The 17,698-nt window shown below is 40.2% G+C and overlaps 4 protein-coding genes across 4 annotated transcripts in view; 3 read left to right on the top strand and 1 right to left on the bottom strand.

The window, feature by feature from the left end:
• The first annotated feature begins 382 nt into the window (after positions 1–382).
• Positions 383–3,920, top strand: LOC124627843 (extracellular calcium-sensing receptor-like). Its single transcript, XM_047154590.2, has 6 exons — positions 383–586; positions 735–1,026; positions 1,258–2,088; positions 2,316–2,543; positions 2,780–2,903; positions 3,007–3,920. The coding sequence occupies exons 1-6, from the start codon at positions 477–479 to the stop codon at positions 3,918–3,920; spliced, it is 2,499 nt and encodes an 832-aa protein (XP_047010546.2). The 5' UTR covers positions 383–476.
• Positions 3,921–5,430: 1,510 nt separating this feature from the next.
• Positions 5,431–9,375, top strand: LOC124627211 (extracellular calcium-sensing receptor-like). Its single transcript, XM_053678341.1, has 6 exons — positions 5,431–5,777; positions 6,090–6,390; positions 6,599–7,429; positions 7,807–8,034; positions 8,216–8,339; positions 8,462–9,375. The coding sequence occupies exons 1-6, from the start codon at positions 5,530–5,532 to the stop codon at positions 9,373–9,375; spliced, it is 2,646 nt and encodes an 881-aa protein (XP_053534316.1). The 5' UTR covers positions 5,431–5,529.
• Positions 9,376–10,834: 1,459 nt separating this feature from the next.
• On the top strand, positions 10,835–14,780 carry LOC124627212 (extracellular calcium-sensing receptor-like). Its single transcript, XM_047153617.2, has 6 exons — positions 10,835–11,174; positions 11,487–11,787; positions 11,996–12,826; positions 13,212–13,439; positions 13,621–13,744; positions 13,867–14,780. Exons 1-6 carry the CDS (start codon positions 10,927–10,929, stop codon positions 14,778–14,780), a joined length of 2,646 nt encoding a protein of 881 aa, XP_047009573.1. The 5' UTR covers positions 10,835–10,926.
• A 2,094-nt stretch (positions 14,781–16,874) lies between these two features.
• The window catches only part of LOC124628116 (extracellular calcium-sensing receptor), a 5,117-nt gene continuing 4,293 nt past the window's right edge, over positions 16,875–17,698 (bottom strand). The window contains exon 6 of the mRNA XM_047155262.2: positions 16,875–17,698. This exon is cut by the window's right edge and continues 255 nt beyond it. Coding sequence (XP_047011218.2) covers positions 17,049–17,698 — 650 coding nt within the window. The 3' untranslated portion in view covers positions 16,875–17,048.

A 17,698-nucleotide genomic window follows, 5' to 3' on the forward strand; every position in this document is an offset into this window, starting at 1 on the left:
TATTTAAAAAAGTAGTAATCAAAAATAGTGTAATAAATATGTTACCAATAACAGTGATCAAAATTCCTGTTAGCAAGTGGACAAATAACAAAGAGCAACCCATGTTGAATAACAATGGATGCGGCTTTCCTGAGGTTACACTTAAGGTCACTAGCATACAGTATCTTAAGTAGGAATAGTGAATAGTATAAAAATTATAATAATCAACCAATACATATATTACATATAAGCATATATCCATAATTTCCACAGAGGCCCACGTGACCTTACCAGCTATATAAAACTCTACCACATATTTGCCACAGAAAGAGGAGGAGAGAGAGAAGCAGGGTGAAAGAAAGATGTGCTCTGTGTCACATCTGTATCTGTACATAGCCTGGAGCTCATCATTGGCTGTCTCCTTCACATCTTCAGCCACTGGCTTGGACCTAGACTCAGGATATTGTCAACTCCGGGGCAACTTCAAGCTAAATGGGATGCACCGAGATGGAGACCTTATTTTGGGAGGCCTATTTGCAGTCCACTTTGTTACAGTGTTTCCAGAATTGAGCTTCACAAGTGAACCGGAGCAACCCTATTGTGAACAGTGAGTGGGTTTGACAAAGCAATTGTCAGTGCACCCTCTTGCACTCAGAGAAAAAAAAAGCACAGCAGAATTACACAATTTATTTAATACAACCATTTTTACTTCTTCACTCACATTTTCTATCTCTTTGTTTATGATATTGACACAGGTTTGACATGGCAAACTTCCAGCAGGCAATGACTATGGTTTTTGCTATTGATGAGATCAATAGAAATCCCAACCTGCTTCCTAACATCACATTAGGCTACCATCTGTATGACAATTGTGTGAAGCTTGCTGTGGCATTTCGGGCAGCCACAGCCCTGATCAGTGGAACTGATGAAATTGCCTCAGGCCTGAACTGCACTGGTTCTCCCCCGGTGATTGGGATAGTGGGGGACCCGGGTTCCACTCACTCTATTGCTATCTCTAGTGTCCTGGGGTTGTTTCGAGTGCCCATGGTAAAAGTTAAGATGTCTTCAAAGAAATTGAGAAAAAAATGTAGCTTGAGTTTACATCTATTTAATTATCTTTGTACTAAAATGTGTCAATGGATTTATTTGAATGATTACTATAAGTCCTTCTACATTCAGAATGACATATTTTCCATGGTCTGTCATTTTATATCTGCATTTCTTTTGTGCATTCCCTATCCCTTACTAATTCTCCTTTTCTGTATCACTTTCCATCAGGTAAGCTACTATGCCACTTGTTCCTGTCTCACTGACCGGCATCAGTTCCCCTCCTTTTTCAGAACAATCCCCAGTGACGCCTTCCAGGTGCGTGCCATCATCCAAATCCTGAAACACTTTGGTTGGACATGGGTGGGCCTGGTGTACAGCAATGATGACTATGGTATCTATGCTGCCCACTCCTTCCACCAGGATGTTCAGGAACAGCTGGGTGGCTGTGTGGCTTACTCTGAGATGCTTCCAAGGGACAACAACCGCATAGATGTGGAGCGTATTGTCAGAGTGATCAAAACGTCCACGGCCAAGGTGGTGGTGGTAATTTCTACTGATGCTTACTTGATGCCATTAATGCATGAAGTGTTTCTGAAAAATGTCACTGAAAAGCAGTGGATTGCTAGCGAGGCCTGGGCTACTTCGACTGTCTTTCTCACATCACGCCTGCTACCATTCCTTGGAGGAACTCTAGGCCTTGCCATCCGTCGTGGAGAGATTGCAGGGCTTCAGGACTTCCTGCTACATTTGCGCCCTGACATGCAACCCGCGAACAACATGGTCCAGGCCTTCTGGGAGGAGATGTTCAGATGCAGGTTTGATTCAGATGGCATGCAGACTGCTTTGGAAAATGAGAGAATGTTGTGCACAGGGGATGAAGATCTGAGCAGCAGAAATACAGCATACAATGATACATCTGAACTAAGGGCTTCTTATAATGTATATAAAGCAGTTTATGCACTAGCTCATGCCCTGCATGACCTGACACAGTGTCAGGATGGCAAAGGGCCCTTTAATGGTCACAGCTGTGCCAGAATATCTACCCTGCAGCCTTGGCAGGTGAAACTGAGAAATACATACATGCTTAATGAAGCATTGCACAAATGCCACATGCATTGCAGTGAGAACAAATACAAGCATATTTAGTTTAATGATTTTACAAGCCAAAATCAGGAATAGTATTATATTCAGGAGTTTATATAGTAAATATAATGTTCTTGTCAGTCAAAATCATGATTAACACCTGTTCTATCTGCCTGTCATGTCTCTTCTACTCACTGGTACAGGTTGTCCATTATCTACAGAGAGTGAATTTCACCACTGGCTTTGGGGACCGTGTATCCTTTGATATGAATGGAAATCCTTTGGCGATCTATGATATTATAAACTGGCAGCCAAACCCGGATGGGTCGATCAGGCTCCACACAGTTGGTGTGGTGGATGAAGCTGCACAGACAGACCATGTCCTTACACTGAATGAAAATGCTCTGTTCTGGAACTTTGAGACAAAGAAAGTAAATCACAAACTCATAAATAACAGGGAGCATATAATGTGAAAAAAATTAGTTATATTTTAAATTAAATTTGCAATACTATCAATTTTTCTTTATCTTTATTCATTTATCCTTTCTAGTCAGTGCATTCTGAACTCATGTGTCATGCATGGTAATTTCACCAATAGCAAATGTACAATAAACATACAGCAGAATTATTGCATTGCTGAACTGAATCTGGACTATCCATCCCTTAGCCACCAAGGTCCGTGTGCAGTGAAAGCTGCCCCCTGGGCACCAGAAGAGCCAGAAAGAAAGGCATGCCCATCTGCTGCTTTGACTGTCTGCCCTGTGCTGATGGAGAGATCAGCAACACAACAGGTGAACATGACCTTTATGTTTTATAAATGATAGAGCATACCATTAAAATGCGTGCTGTTATTTTATTTTTGTTTTTTATTTTCCCTCTTTTTCACTCACACAGATTCTAATGAATGCACTGCGTGCCCTGACGAGTTCTGGTCCAGCCCAGAGAAGGACCACTGTGTCCCAAAGGAGGTGGAGTTCCTGTCCTATGAAGAGCCACTGGGCATCTCCTTAACAACAGCTTCCCTGTTCGGCACATGCTTCTGCACTGGGGTTCTGATTGTGTTTGTGCATCACCGACACACCCCTGTGGTCCGGGCCAACAACTCTGAGCTGAGTTTCCTGCTGCTCCTGTCACTCAAACTGTGTTTCCTGTGTGTGCTGCTGTTCATTGGCCAGCCTCGGCTGTGGACATGCCAACTGAGGCATGTGGCATTTGGGATTAGCTTCGTATTGAGCGTCTCCAGCATCCTGGTCAAAACCATGGTGGTTGTAGCTGTGTTTAAGGCCTCTCGGCCAGAAGGCCAAAATGCTATGAAGTGGTTTGGGGTGGCCCAACAGCGAGGTACAGTGCTGGTCCTCACAGGCCTCCAAGTGGTTATATGTACAGTCTGGCTGGCTACAGCATCTCCCACACCCCACAAAAACACTCGCTACATCAGCTCAAAAATAGTCTATGAATGTGCTGTGGGTTCTGTGATGGGGTTTGCAACTCTATTAGGCTATATTGGCCTGCTGGCTGCTGTAAGCTTTCTTCTGGCCTTCTTAGCAAGGAACCTTCCAGATAACTTTAATGAGGCCAAATTCATCACCTTCAGCATGCTGATATTCTGTGCTGTGTGGATCACCTTTGTGCCTGCATACGTCAGCTCTCCAGGGAAGTATTCTGTGGCTGTCGAGGTCTTTGCTATCTTGGCATCTAGTTTTGGGCTGCTGGTAGCCATATTTACTCCAAAGTGCTACATTATACTGTTGCACCCTGAGCGGAATACCAAAAAGGTCATCATGGGTCGTGCACCACAAAATAAATAGCTACAAAATATTAATTGTAGAATAACTGTACATTATTCAATTGCCTGCATAATAATATGTCTTATGTAAAGATTCATGAATCATTATATGTTGCATATTGTGTAAGATTTATACTGGATAATGGTTTTTCATATATGATCTTGATGGTCTCTGGAGACCTAGATCTGCCAAAAAGAAGAATAAAATAATAAATACATAAATCAGAAAACGACCGTTTTATTTTGTCCCTTGATTTCCTACTTCAGTGAGACCTTAATTTTGGACAATTAAATAGTATATTTCATACCTAACATCTTGTGGTTATTCTCTTAGAAAATATAATTCAAACAAAAAGGGGAGCATAGGATGTTTTTCACATTCCGACATAGCAAAGATAAATAAAAAAAAATTATAAAGCTGTAGGTTGCAACCCCTTTATTGGACTGTACTGGTTGTCCAGTGGAGCAGCTGAAATATTTAACTGTAAAATATTGGCTAAAATGTAACTTTTATGCAAAATATAAATACAAGATTTAATGTATAGTTATTTTTGTTAAAGTAGTCAGTCAGTAATCAGAATTTGGGTCAAGAAAGATGTAAGATTGCCTTGTTTAAGTCAAAGCAAAGCCAATGCAATGTTGATTGTTGAGTGATATTCACACATGCACAGAAAATATGGCTTCTATTCTGTGTCAGCCACAGCAAGGCTTGGATTATTCAAGTATACTTTTATTAATACAAATGACAAAACAGCCAAATCCAAAGGCCAATGAGAGATTTAAAGTCATAAACTGGCAATGGTTCAGACAATCCGGAAATGGATTAGTATAGGCAAGACAAACTTGATAAACTGACCTCCTTGCTGCCATTTGGGGCCCAGCATACATGCAGTTTTATCTGAGAGGTTTTTTTGGTCTTACATATCTCGCCTTGACTTCCACAATTCCCCTTAACTGCCATTTCATATATATATATATATATATATATATATATATATATATATATATATATATATATATATATATATATATATATGGGCAGCTGTGGCTGAGGTGGTAATTGTAGGTTTGGCATTTTGATTCCTGGCCCACATGACTCCACATGCCGAAGTGTCCCTGGGCAAGACACTGAACCCCAAGTTCCTCCTAGCACCTTGCATGGCAGCTCTGCTACCGCTGTTGTGTGAGTATGAATGAGAAACAATGTAATGTGCTTTGTAGAACAAAAAAAAAAAGAGAAAGAAATGTGCTACTCTATATATATATATATATATACACACAAAAGGATAATAATTGAATATTCATATACCTTACGAATAACAACAAAATCACTTGTAGCAAAAGGACAATTAACCAAACGCAATCCATGTTGATAAATTCCTGAGACTGCTAAAGGACAATAAAAGACACTAACATACAGTATATGTATCTTCATATGCTAGGAAAAGTAAATACCCTAAAATAATTATAAGAATCAACAGTTACATCACTTACATATAACCATATAAACATGTTGCCATGTTTTCCACAGAGGCTTATGTGACCTCACCAGCTATAAAAAAAAAAAAAAAAACTCAACCACATATTTACCACAGAAAAAGAAGGAGACAGAGAAGCACAGGGAGAGAAAGATGTGGTATGGTAAATATCTGTATATGTATATAGCCTGGAGCTCAGCATTGGCCATCTTCTACCACACATCTTTAGCTACTGGATTGGACTTAGACTCAGGATACTGTCAGCTCCGGGGTCACTTCAGGCTAAATGGGATGCACCGAGATGGAGACCTTATTCTGGGAGGCCTATTTGAGGTCCACTTTCTTACTGTGTTTCCAGAGTTGAGCTTCACAAGTGAGCCAGAACAGCCCTATTGTGAACAGTGAGTGGATTCAGCAAAGTGTAATAATGCGAATATGCAGAAACAGGGAACAGACACCATGGTTAACAGGAGATTTAATTTATTAAGTGAATTAATTCATTGAGATGATAATATGTTTGAAATTACTGATCTGTTGCCAAAAATTATTGCATGAACTGGTGTGCACGTGCATGAAATTAATGTGTATATTTATAAAAAGCATACTTTGTTTGTACACAAAACAATGCAGCATGATTACACAATTGATTCAATAAACGCATTATTATATCTTCAATCATATGATCTATCTCTTTGTCTATGATATTGCCACAGGTTTGACATGGCAAGCTTCCAGCATGCAATGACTATGGTTTTTACTATTGATGAGATTAATAGAAATCCCAACCTGCTTCCTAACATCACACTGGGCTACCATCTGTATGACAATTGTGTGAAGCTTGCTGTGGCATTTCGGGCAGCCACAGCCCTGATCAGTGGAACTGATGAAGTTGCCTCCAGCCTGGTTGCCTCCAACTGCACTGGTTCTCCCCCGGTGATTGGGATAGTGGGGGACCCGGGTTCCACTCACTCTATTGCTATCTCTAGTGTCCTGGGGTTGTTTAAAGTGCCCATGGTAAAGATTCAGGGAAAGTTCAGTTTGTTTCTAACAACTGAGGAAAAATGTAGCTTGAGTTATATCTGTAAATCTGTAGCATCTATGATATTATTATATTTGTACTATTTATGTGGCAATAGATTAATTTCTGAATGCCATATCTCACATGTTCTGTCATTTTATGTCCTCCTTTATTTTGCTTTTTTTTTCTCTCACTTTCTATCAGGTAAGCTACTATGCCACTTGTTCCTGTCTCACTGACCGGCATCAGTTCCCCTCCTTTTTCAGAACAATCCCCAGTGACGCCTTCCAGGTGCGTGCCATTGTCCAAATCTTGAAACACTTCGGTTGGACCTGGGTGGGACTGGTGTACAGCAATGATGACTACGGTATCCATGCTGCCCACTCCTTCCACCAGGATGTTCAGGAACAGCTGGGTGGCTGTGTGGCTTACTCTGAGATGCTGCCAAGGGACAACAACCGCAGAGATGTGGAGCGTATTGTCAGAGTTATCAAAACCTCCACAGCCAACGTGGTGGTGGTAATTTCTACTGATGCCTACTTGTTGCCACTAATGGATGAAGTGTTTCTGAAAAATGTCACTGAAAAGCAGTGGATTGCTAGTGAGGCCTGGGCTACTTCACCTGTCTTTCTCACATCAAACCTGCTACCATTCCTTGGAGGAACTCTAGGCCTTGCCATCCGTCGTGGAGAGATTGCAGGGCTTCAGGACTTCCTGCTACATTTGCGCCCTGACATGCAACCCGCAAACAACATGGTGCGGATCTTCTGGGAGGAGATGTTCGGATGCAGGTTTGATTCAGATGGCATGCAGACTGCTGGGAAAGATAGAATAATGTTGTGCACAGGGGATGAAGATCTGAGCAGCACAAATACAGCATACAGTGATATATCTGAATTAAGGGCTTCTTATAATGTATATAAAGCAGTTTATGCACTAGCTCATGCCCTGCATGACCTGACACAGTGTCAGGATGGCAAAGGGCCCTTTAATGGTCACAGCTGTGCCAGAATATCTACCCTGCAGCCTTGGCAGGTGAAACTGATACAACTGTCACACATATTGCAGTGAGAAGAAAAATGTGTATATAGTTTTATATGTATGCTTTTACACCACACAATGAGGAATTCTTAAATTCTGTATTCACTCTACTTGAAACTTATTTAATTATTTCAAAACCTCTACTGTTTAAAAAAAAAAAAATGACGCATGTAAAATAATTTGTAACGCTTAATGTTTAGTCATAGAAAAATAAGTGATTTTTTTTTTCTAAAAGTCTATGTAATTCTATCAGATGGAAGTGTAACACATTGCCCTAAAATGAGTTTATATTTTAGGTAAAATATTCATGTCAATCAAACACATGTTTAACACCTGTCCTCTCTGCTTGTCTCTTCTAATCACTGGTACAGGTTGTCCATTACCTACAGAGTGTGAATTTCACCACTGGCTTTGGGGACCATGTATCCTTTGACAAGAATGGCGATCCTTTGGCAATCTATGATGTCATGAACTGGCAGCCAAACCCAGATGGGTCGATTGGGGTCCACACAGTTGGTGTGGTGGATGAAGCTGCACAGACAGACCATGTGCTTGCACTGAATGAGGATGCTCTATATTGGAACTTTGATACAAAGAAAGTAAATGACATACACTTAAATCACAGTGAGCCTGTACTGTGTTAGAGAACCTGCTTATATATTAAATTATGTACACGTGAAACAATGGCAATTTCTCATTATTTTTATTCATTCGGCTAGTAAACATACAGCAGTAGTATTGCATTAGTGAACTGATGAATCTGGACTCTCCATTCATTAGCCACCAAGGTCAGTGTGCAGTGAAAGCTGCCCCCTGGGCACCAGAAGAGCCATAAAGAAAGGCATGCCCATCTGCTGCTTTGACTGTCTGCCCTGTGCTGATGGAGAGATCAGCAACACAACAGGTGAACATGACCTTTATGTTTTATAAATGATAGAGCATACAATTAATATGTGTGCTATTCATTTTTGATAATCTCTCTTGCCCCATTCTCACTGTCATTTTTCTCTTTCTCTTTTCACTCAGATTCTAATGAATGCATTGCGTGCCCTGACGAGTTCTGGTCTAGCCCAGAGAAGGACCATTGTGTCCCAAAGGAGGTGGAGTTCCTGTCCTATGAAGAGCCACTGGGCATCTCCTTAACAACAGCTTCCCTGTTCGGCACCTTCTTCTGCACTGGGGTTCTGGGTGTGTTTGTGCATCACCGACACACCCCTGTGGTCCGGGCCAACAACTCTGAGCTGAGTTTCCTGCTGCTCCTGTCACTCAAACTGTGTTTCCTGTGTGTGCTGCTGTTCATTGGCCAGCCTCGGCTGTGGACATGCCAACTGAGGCATGTGGCATTTGGGATTAGCTTCGTATTGAGCGTCTCCAGCATCCTGGTCAAAACCATGGTGGTTGTGGCTGTGTTTAAGGCCTCTCAGCCAGAAAGCCAAAATGCTATGAAGTGGTTTGGGGTGGCCCAACAGCGAGGTACAGTGCTGGTCCTCACAGGCCTCCAAGTGGTTATATGTACAGTCTGGCTGGCTACAGCATCTCCCACACCCCACAAAAACACTCGCTACATCAGCTCAAAAATAGTCTATGAATGTGCTGTGGGTTCTGTGATGGGGTTTGCAACTCTATTAGGCTACATTGGCCTGCTGGCTGCTGTAAGCTTTCTTCTGGCCTTCTTAGCAAGGAACCTTCCAGATAACTTTAATGAGGCCAAATTCATCACCTTCAGCATGCTGATATTCTGTGCTGTGTGGATCACCTTTGTGCCTGCATACGTCAGCTCTCCAGGGAAGTATTCTGTGGCTGTCGAGGTCTTTGCTATCTTGGCATCTAGTTTTGGGCTGCTGGTAGCCATATTTACTCCAAAGTGCTACATTATACTGTTGCACCCTGAGCGGAATACCAAAAAGGTCATCATGGGTCGTGCACCACAAAATAAATAGCTACAAAATATTAATTGTAGAATAACTGTACATTATTCATTTGCCTGCATAATATTATGTCTTATGTAAAGATTCATGAATCATTATATGTTGCATATTGTGTAAGATTTATACTGGATAATGGTTTTTCATATATGATCTTGATGGTCTCTGGAGACCTAGATCTGCCAAAAAGAAGAATAAAATAATAAATACATAAATCAGAAAACGACCGTTTTATTTTGTCCCTTGATTTCCTACTTCAGTGAGACCTTAATTTTGGACAATTAAATAGTATATTTCATACCTAACATCTTGTGGTTATTCTCTTAGAAAATATAATTCAAACAAAAAGGGGAGCATAGGATGTTTTTCACATTCCGACATAGCAAAGATAAATAAAAAAAAATTATAAAGCTGTAGGTTGCAACCCCTTTATTGGACTGTACTGGTTGTCCAGTGGAGCAGCTGAAATATTTAACTGTAAAATATTGGCTAAAATGTAACTTTTATGCAAAATATAAATACAAGATTTAATGTATAGTTATTTTTGTTAAAGTAGTCAGTCAGTAATCAGAATTTGGGTCAAGAAAGATGTAAGATTGCCTTGTTTAAGTCAAAGCAAAGCCAATGCAATGTTGATTGTTGAGTGATATTCACACATGCACAGAAAATATGGCTTCTATTCTGTGTCAGCCACAGCAAGGCTTGGATTATTCAAGTATACTTTTATTAATACAAATGACAAAACAGCCAAATCCAAAGGCCAATGAGAGATTTAAAGTCATAAACTGGCAATGGTTCAGACAATCCGGAAATGGATTAGTATAGGCAAGACAAACTTGATAAACTGACCTCCTTGCTGCCATTTGGGGCCCAGCATACATGCAGTTTTATCTGAGAGGTTTTTTTGGTCTTACATATCTCGCCTTGACTTCCACAATTCCCCTTAACTGCCATTTCATATATATATATATATATGGGCAGCTGTGGCTGAGGTGGTAATTGTAGGTTTGGCATTTTGATTCCTGGCCCACATGACTCCACATGCCGAAGTGTCCCTGGGCAAGACACTGAACCCCAAGTTCCTCCTAGCACCTTGCATGGCAGCTCTGCTACCGCTGTTGTGTGAGTATGAATGAGAAACAATGTAATGTGCTTTGTAGAACAAAAAAAAAAGAGAAAGAAATGTGCTACTCTATATATATATATATACACACAAAAGGATAATAATTGAATATTCATATACCTTACGAATAACAACAAAATCACTTGTAGCAAAAGGACAATTAACCAAACGCAATCCATGTTGATAAATTCCTGAGACTGCTAAAGGACAATAAAAGACACTAACATACAGTATATGTATCTTCATATGCTAGGAAAAGTAAATACCCTAAAATAATTATAAGAATCAACAGTTACATCACTTACATATAACCATATAAACATGTTGCCATGTTTTCCACAGAGGCTTATGTGACCTCACCAGCTATAAAAAAAAAAAAAAAAAACTCAACCACATATTTACCACAGAAAAAGAAGGAGACAGAGAAGCACAGGGAGAGAAAGATGTGGTATGGTAAATATCTGTATATGTATATAGCCTGGAGCTCAGCATTGGCCATCTTCTACCACACATCTTTAGCTACTGGATTGGACTTAGACTCAGGATACTGTCAGCTCCGGGGTCACTTCAGGCTAAATGGGATGCACCGAGATGGAGACCTTATTCTGGGAGGCCTATTTGAGGTCCACTTTCTTACTGTGTTTCCAGAGTTGAGCTTCACAAGTGAGCCAGAACAGCCCTATTGTGAACAGTGAGTGGATTCAGCAAAGTGTAATAATGCGAATATGCAGAAACAGGGAACAGACACCATGGTTAACAGGAGATTTAATTTATTAAGTGAATTAATTCATTGAGATGATAATATGTTTGAAATTACTGATCTGTTGCCAAAAATTATTGCATGAACTGGTGTGCACTTGCATGAAATTAATGTGTATATTTATAAAAAGCATACTTTGTTTGTACACAAAACAATGCAGCATGATTACACAATTGATTCAATAAACGCATTATTATATCTTCAATCATATGATCTATCTCTTTGTCTATGATATTGCCACAGGTTTGACATGGCAAGCTTCCAGCATGCAATGACTATGGTTTTTACTATTGATGAGATTAATAGAAATCCCAACCTGCTTCCTAACATCACACTGGGCTACCATCTGTATGACAATTGTGTGAAGCTTGCTGTGGCATTTCGGGCAGCCACAGCCCTGATCAGTGGAACTGATGAAGTTGCCTCCAGCTTGGTTGCCTCCAACTGCACTGGTTCTCCCCCGGTGATTGGGATAGTGGGGGACCCGGGTTCCACTCACTCTATTGCTATCTCTAGTGTCCTGGGGTTGTTTAAAGTGCCCATGGTAAAGATTCAGGGAAAGTTCAGTTTGTTTCTAACAACTGAGGAAAAATGTAGCTTGAGTTATATCTGTAAATCTGTAGCATCTATGATATTATTATATTTGTACTATTTATGTGGCAATAGATTAATTTCTGAATGCCATATCTCACATGTTCTGTCATTTTATGTCCTCCTTTATTTTGCTTTTTTTTTCTCTCACTTTCTATCAGGTAAGCTACTATGCCACTTGTTCCTGTCTCACTGACCGGCATCAGTTCCCCTCCTTTTTCAGAACAATCCCCAGTGACGCCTTCCAGGTGCGTGCCATTGTCCAAATCTTGAAACACTTCGGTTGGACCTGGGTGGGACTGGTGTACAGCAATGATGACTACGGTATCCATGCTGCCCACTCCTTCCACCAGGATGTTCAGGAACAGCTGGGTGGCTGTGTGGCTTACTCTGAGATGCTGCCAAGGGACAACAACCGCAGAGATGTGGAGCGTATTGTCAGAGTTATCAAAACCTCCACAGCCAACGTGGTGGTGGTAATTTCTACTGATGCCTACTTGTTGCCACTAATGGATGAAGTGTTTCTGAAAAATGTCACTGAAAAGCAGTGGATTGCTAGTGAGGCCTGGGCTACTTCACCTGTCTTTCTCACATCAAACCTGCTACCATTCCTTGGAGGAACTCTAGGCCTTGCCATCCGTCGTGGAGAGATTGCAGGGCTTCAGGACTTCCTGCTACATTTGCGCCCTGACATGCAAACCGCAAACAACATGGTGCGGATCTTCTGGGAGGAGATGTTCGGATGCAGGTTTGATTCAGATGGCATGCAGACTGCTGGGAAAGATAGAATAATGTTGTGCACAGGGGATGAAGATCTGAGCAGCACAAATACAGCATACAGTGATATATCTGAATTAAGGGCTTCTTATAATGTATATAAAGCAGTTTATGCACTAGCTCATGCCCTGCATGACCTGACACAGTGTCAGGATGGCAAAGGGCCCTTTAATGGTCACAGCTGTGCCAGAATATCTACCCTGCAGCCTTGGCAGGTGAAACTGATACAACTGTCACACATATTGCAGTGAGAAGAAAAATGTGTATATAGTTTTATATGTATGCTTTTACACCACACAGTGAGGAATTCCTAAACTACCAGTTCTGTATTCACTCTACTTGAAACTTATTTAATTATTTAAAAATCCTTACTGTTTAAAAACAAAAAAAATGACTTGCATGTAAAATGATTTGTAACGCTTAATGTTTAGTCATAGAAAAATTCGTGATTTTTTTTTTCTAAAAGTCTATGTAATTCTATCAGATGAAAGTGTAAAGCATTGCCCTAAAATGAGTTTATATTATAGGTAATATATTCATGTCAATCAAACACGTTTAACACCTGTCCTCTCTGCTCGTCTCTTCTAATCACTGGTACAGGTTGTCCATTACCTACAGAGTGTGAATTTCACCACTGGCTTTGGGGACCATGTATCCTTTGACAAGAATGGCGATCCTTTGGCAATCTATGATGTCATGAACTGGCAGCCAAACCCAGATGGGTCGATTGGGGTCCACACAGTTGGTGTGGTGGATGAAGCTGCACAGACAGACCATGTGCTTACACTGAATGAGGATGCTCTATATTGGAACTTTGATACAAAGAAAGTAAATGACATACACTTAAATCACAGTGAGCCTGTACTGTGTTAGAGAACCTGCTTATATATTAAATTATGTACACGTGAAACAATGGCAATTTCTCATTATTTTTATTCATTCGGCTAGTAAACATACAGCAGTAGTATTGCATTAGTGAACTGATGAATCTGGACTCTCCATTCATTAGCCACCAAGGTCAGTGTGCAGTGAAAGCTGCCCCCTGGGCACCAGAAGAGCCATAAAGAAAGGCATGCCCATCTGCTGCTTTGACTGTCTGCCCTGTGCTGATGGAGAGATCAGCAACACAACAGGTGAACATGACCTTTATGTTTTATAAATGATAGAGCATACAATTAATATGTGTGCTATTCATTTTTGATAATCTCTCTTGCCCCATTCTCACTGTCATTTTTCTCTTTCTCTTTTCACTCAGATTCTAATGAATGCATTGTGTGCCCTGACGAGTTCTGGTCTAGCCCAGAGAAGGACCATTGTGTCCCAAAGGAGGTGGAGTTCCTGTCCTATGAAGAGCCACTGGGCATCTCCTTAACAACAGCTTCCCTGTTCGGCACCTTCTTCTGCACTGGGGTTCTGGGTGTGTTTGTGCATCACCGACACACCCCTGTGGTCCGGGCCAACAACTCTGAGCTGAGTTTCCTGCTGCTCCTGTCACTCAAACTGTGTTTCCTGTGTGTGCTGCTGTTCATTGGCCAGCCTCGGCTGTGGACATGCCAACTGAGGCATGTGGCATTTGGGATTAGCTTCGTATTGAGCGTCTCCAGCATCCTGGTCAAAACCATGGTGGTTGTGGCTGTGTTTAAGGCCTCTCAGCCAGAAAGCCAAAATGCTATGAAGTGGTTTGGGGTGGCCCAACAGCGAGGTACAGTGCTGGTCCTCACAGGCCTCCAAGTGGTTATATGTACAGTCTGGCTGGCTACAGCATCTCCCACACCCCACAAAAACACTCGCTACATCAGCTCAAAAATAGTCTTTGAATGTGCTGTGGGTTCTGTGATGGGGTTTGCAACTCTATTAGGCTACATTGGCCTGCTGGCTGCTGTAAGCTTTCTTCTGGCCTTCTTAGCAAGGAACCTTCCAGATAACTTTAATGAGGCCAAATTCATCACCTTCAGCATGCTGATATTCTGTGCTGTGTGGATCACCTTTGTGCCTGCATACGTCAGCTCTCCAGGGAAGTATTCTGTGGCTGTCGAGGTCTTTGCTATCTTGGCATCTAGTTTTGGGCTGCTGGTAGCCATATTTACTCCAAAGTGCTACATTATACTGTTGCACCCTGAGCGGAATACCAAAAAGGTCATCATGGGTCGTGCACCACAAAATAAATAGCTACAAAATATTAATTGTAGAATAACTGTACATTATTCATTTGCCTGCATAATATTATGTCTTATGTAAAGATTCATGAATCATTATATGTTGCATATTGTGTAAGATTTATACTGGATAATGGTTTTTCATATATGATCTTGATGGTCTCTGGAGACCTAGATCTGCCAAAAAGAAGAATAAAATAATAAATACATAAATCAGAAAACGACCGTTTTATTTTGTCCCTTGATTTCCTACTTCAGTGAGACCTTAATTTTGGACAATTAAATAGTATATTTCATACCTAACATCTTGTGGTTATTCTCTTAGAAAATATAATTCAAACAAAAAGGGGAGCATAGGATGTTTTTCACATTCAGACATAGCAAAGTCAGTAATCAGAATTTGGGTCAAGAAAGATATAAGATTAGCTTCTTTAAGTCAAAGCAAAACCAATGCAATGTTGATTGTTGAGTGATATTCACACATGCACAGAAAATCTGGCTTCTATTCTGTGTAAGCCACAGCAAGGCTTGTATTAATCAAGTATACCTTTATTAATACAAATGACAAAACAGACAAATCCAAAGGCCAGTGAGAGATTTAAAGTCATAAACTGGCAATGGTTCAGGCAATCCAGAAATGGATTAGTATAGGCAAGACAAACTTGATAAACTGACCTCCTTGCTGCCATTTGGGGTTTTTTTTGGTCTTACAGATCTTGCCTTGACTTCCACAATTCCCCTTAACTGCCATTTCTTAATGACATTTCAGAGAGTGGAAATTGCGAGCTGGAAGCACACATAAAGCATACATAATTTTACAACCACTCTAAATATTGAATTAGTAAAATTAAATAATAAAATATACTATTTAAGTAATGTTCTTGCACTGTTTGAATTTCAGGTGAGTCACTATGTGACCTGGTCATGTCTGAATGATAAGCATCAGTATCGTGATGTTTTGGAATTCACATCAGTGGGCCATTTTGATTAATCCAAACTGAGAAGACAGAAAATCAGAAATCTGAGCTCTCTGCAATATACCACTAGGACAGGGGTGTCTGAAGTCCAGCCCCAGGGCTAAATGTGGCCGACAGACATATGTTAATTGGCCCATGGCTGCTCTATTAGACTGTATGATAGGTGGCCTGCTGGAAAACCATTTTTCCTTTCATCTAACAGTGGGAGCAGACTGTGTTAACACCGTTAGCTAAAACGCAAGACCCTACACTTTCAAATTAATTTACAGAATAATATTTAGTCATGGTTACATACGAAAAGCACAAACTTAACAATAATTTTAACTTATTATGCATAGAGTCATCTTTATTTAAAAAATAATAATAAAATACATGCACATCATTACTGAAAATAACAAATTCCTACTGGATTAAAATGGAAGCTCAATATCTACAAAAGTACATTTTAGTTTTTATACCTAAATTATTTTTTTTATACCTAAACGAAAATTATACCTAAATGAAAACCACAATCTCATTTTGAATGACCATTCACAGAACTGCCATTGAACCTCATTCCATTTACAATTAGAAACAGTTGTTCTCATAAATTTGCATACCCCTTGCAGAATCTGCTAATTGTTAATAATAATAATTATTATTATTTAGTACTGTTATATCACATAACAGATTTTTACATAACATACAACAGTACCAAATAAAAAAACAAAATGCAATTTAATGGTTCCTCTTGTTTTTTTTTGTTTTTTTGTTTTTTTTTGTTTTTTTCTTCAATTATTAACTTTTTACAGATTCCGCAAGGGGGGTGCATTTGTATTAATGTAGATGTCACTCTTTATGAACAATAATTGAGATGGCGTGATCAATATGTGAAACCTTTAAGCTGCATGTGTATACTGTATACCAGGTCATAAAATGCATGAAATATTTATGGATGTTTTTCTGCAACTATGGTAACATAGTATAAAAAAAAAAAAAATTCTCCTTATTCTTTATGACTATTTATATTAAGATATATTAGAACAAATTCTAATTTAAGAAATAGGCTGTTTGTCCAAGAGTAGTAAGTGTTTTTCACAAAATAAACTTTATTACACTTCAGCTTACATTTATTGAGCATGAACAATAATAATTATTAAAAAGGTCTAGTATACAGCGAAATACTAGAGCAATATGGCTCCTCCTTTGTGTGTATAGCTTGTGATAGACATATTCTATGATGGCATAGAATTATTGTCTCAACTTATAGGACAGCACAACAAAGTGTATTTTGATTAAACTTCAATCTGAAAAAGATGAATAGTTCATTTTGATGTTTTTCCAGTAACTCCTTTTTTGGTATTAAGTTCAGGCCTCAGCAGAATAATGTAACATTTAGGAGCAAAGATACAGAAGAGCAAGCCGAAAGTGGAGGCCAGGATGGCAAATATCTCCACTGCTACTGTGTATTTCCCGGGGGTGCTGTTGTATGCAGGTATGAATGAGATCCAAACAGCAAAAAAGATCAGCATGCTGAACGTGATTAACTTGGCCTCGTTAAATGTACCTGGAAGTTTCCGACCCAAAAAGGCCAGAATGAAGCAAACACAGGAGAGGAGACCAATATAACCAAGCACCAAATAGAAACCCAGTGGCCAGACATCCTTACACTCCAGTATGATCCTTCCACCCTGGTATGATGTGTTCTTAAAAGGGTAAGGGGGTGCTAATGCCAACCAGCTAATGCAAAGTATGGCTTGGCCTGCAGTGCAACTGACAATTAATGCTCTTTGCTGAGGAGGGCCAAATCGTTTGAGGGAACTGGAGCCAGGCATGGTGGAGTGGAAAGCCAGAAGCACCACAATGGTTTTGACCAGAATGCAGGAGATGCAAAGGACAAAACTGATGCCAAAGGCTGCCTGCCGAGCCTGGCAGGACCACATTGAAGGTCGGCCCAGAAACACCAGCGAACAGA

This window comes from Ictalurus punctatus, chromosome 4 (genome assembly GCF_001660625.3).
Source record: "Ictalurus punctatus breed USDA103 chromosome 4, Coco_2.0, whole genome shotgun sequence".
Classification (NCBI taxonomy): domain Eukaryota; kingdom Metazoa; phylum Chordata; class Actinopteri; order Siluriformes; family Ictaluridae; genus Ictalurus; species Ictalurus punctatus.

Coding starts and splice junctions, on each gene's coding strand:
- LOC124627843 (XM_047154590.2), top strand. CDS start 477: ATGCACCGAGATGGAGACCTTATTTTGGGAGGCCTATTTGCAGTCCAC. Junction 587..734: donor GAGCAACCCTATTGTGAACA/GTGAGTGGGTTT, acceptor ATATTGACACAG/GTTTGACATGGCAAACTTCC. Junction 2,904..3,006: donor AGAGATCAGCAACACAACAG/GTGAACATGACC, acceptor TCACTCACACAG/ATTCTAATGAATGCACTGCG.
- LOC124627211 (XM_053678341.1), top strand. CDS start 5,530: ATGTGGTATGGTAAATATCTGTATATGTATATAGCCTGGAGCTCAGCA. Junction 8,035..8,215: donor GGAACTTTGATACAAAGAAA/GTAAATGACATA, acceptor TCCATTCATTAG/CCACCAAGGTCAGTGTGCAG. Junction 8,340..8,461: donor AGAGATCAGCAACACAACAG/GTGAACATGACC, acceptor CTTTTCACTCAG/ATTCTAATGAATGCATTGCG.
- LOC124627212 (XM_047153617.2), top strand. CDS start 10,927: ATGTGGTATGGTAAATATCTGTATATGTATATAGCCTGGAGCTCAGCA. Junction 11,175..11,486: donor GAACAGCCCTATTGTGAACA/GTGAGTGGATTC, acceptor ATATTGCCACAG/GTTTGACATGGCAAGCTTCC. Junction 13,440..13,620: donor GGAACTTTGATACAAAGAAA/GTAAATGACATA, acceptor TCCATTCATTAG/CCACCAAGGTCAGTGTGCAG.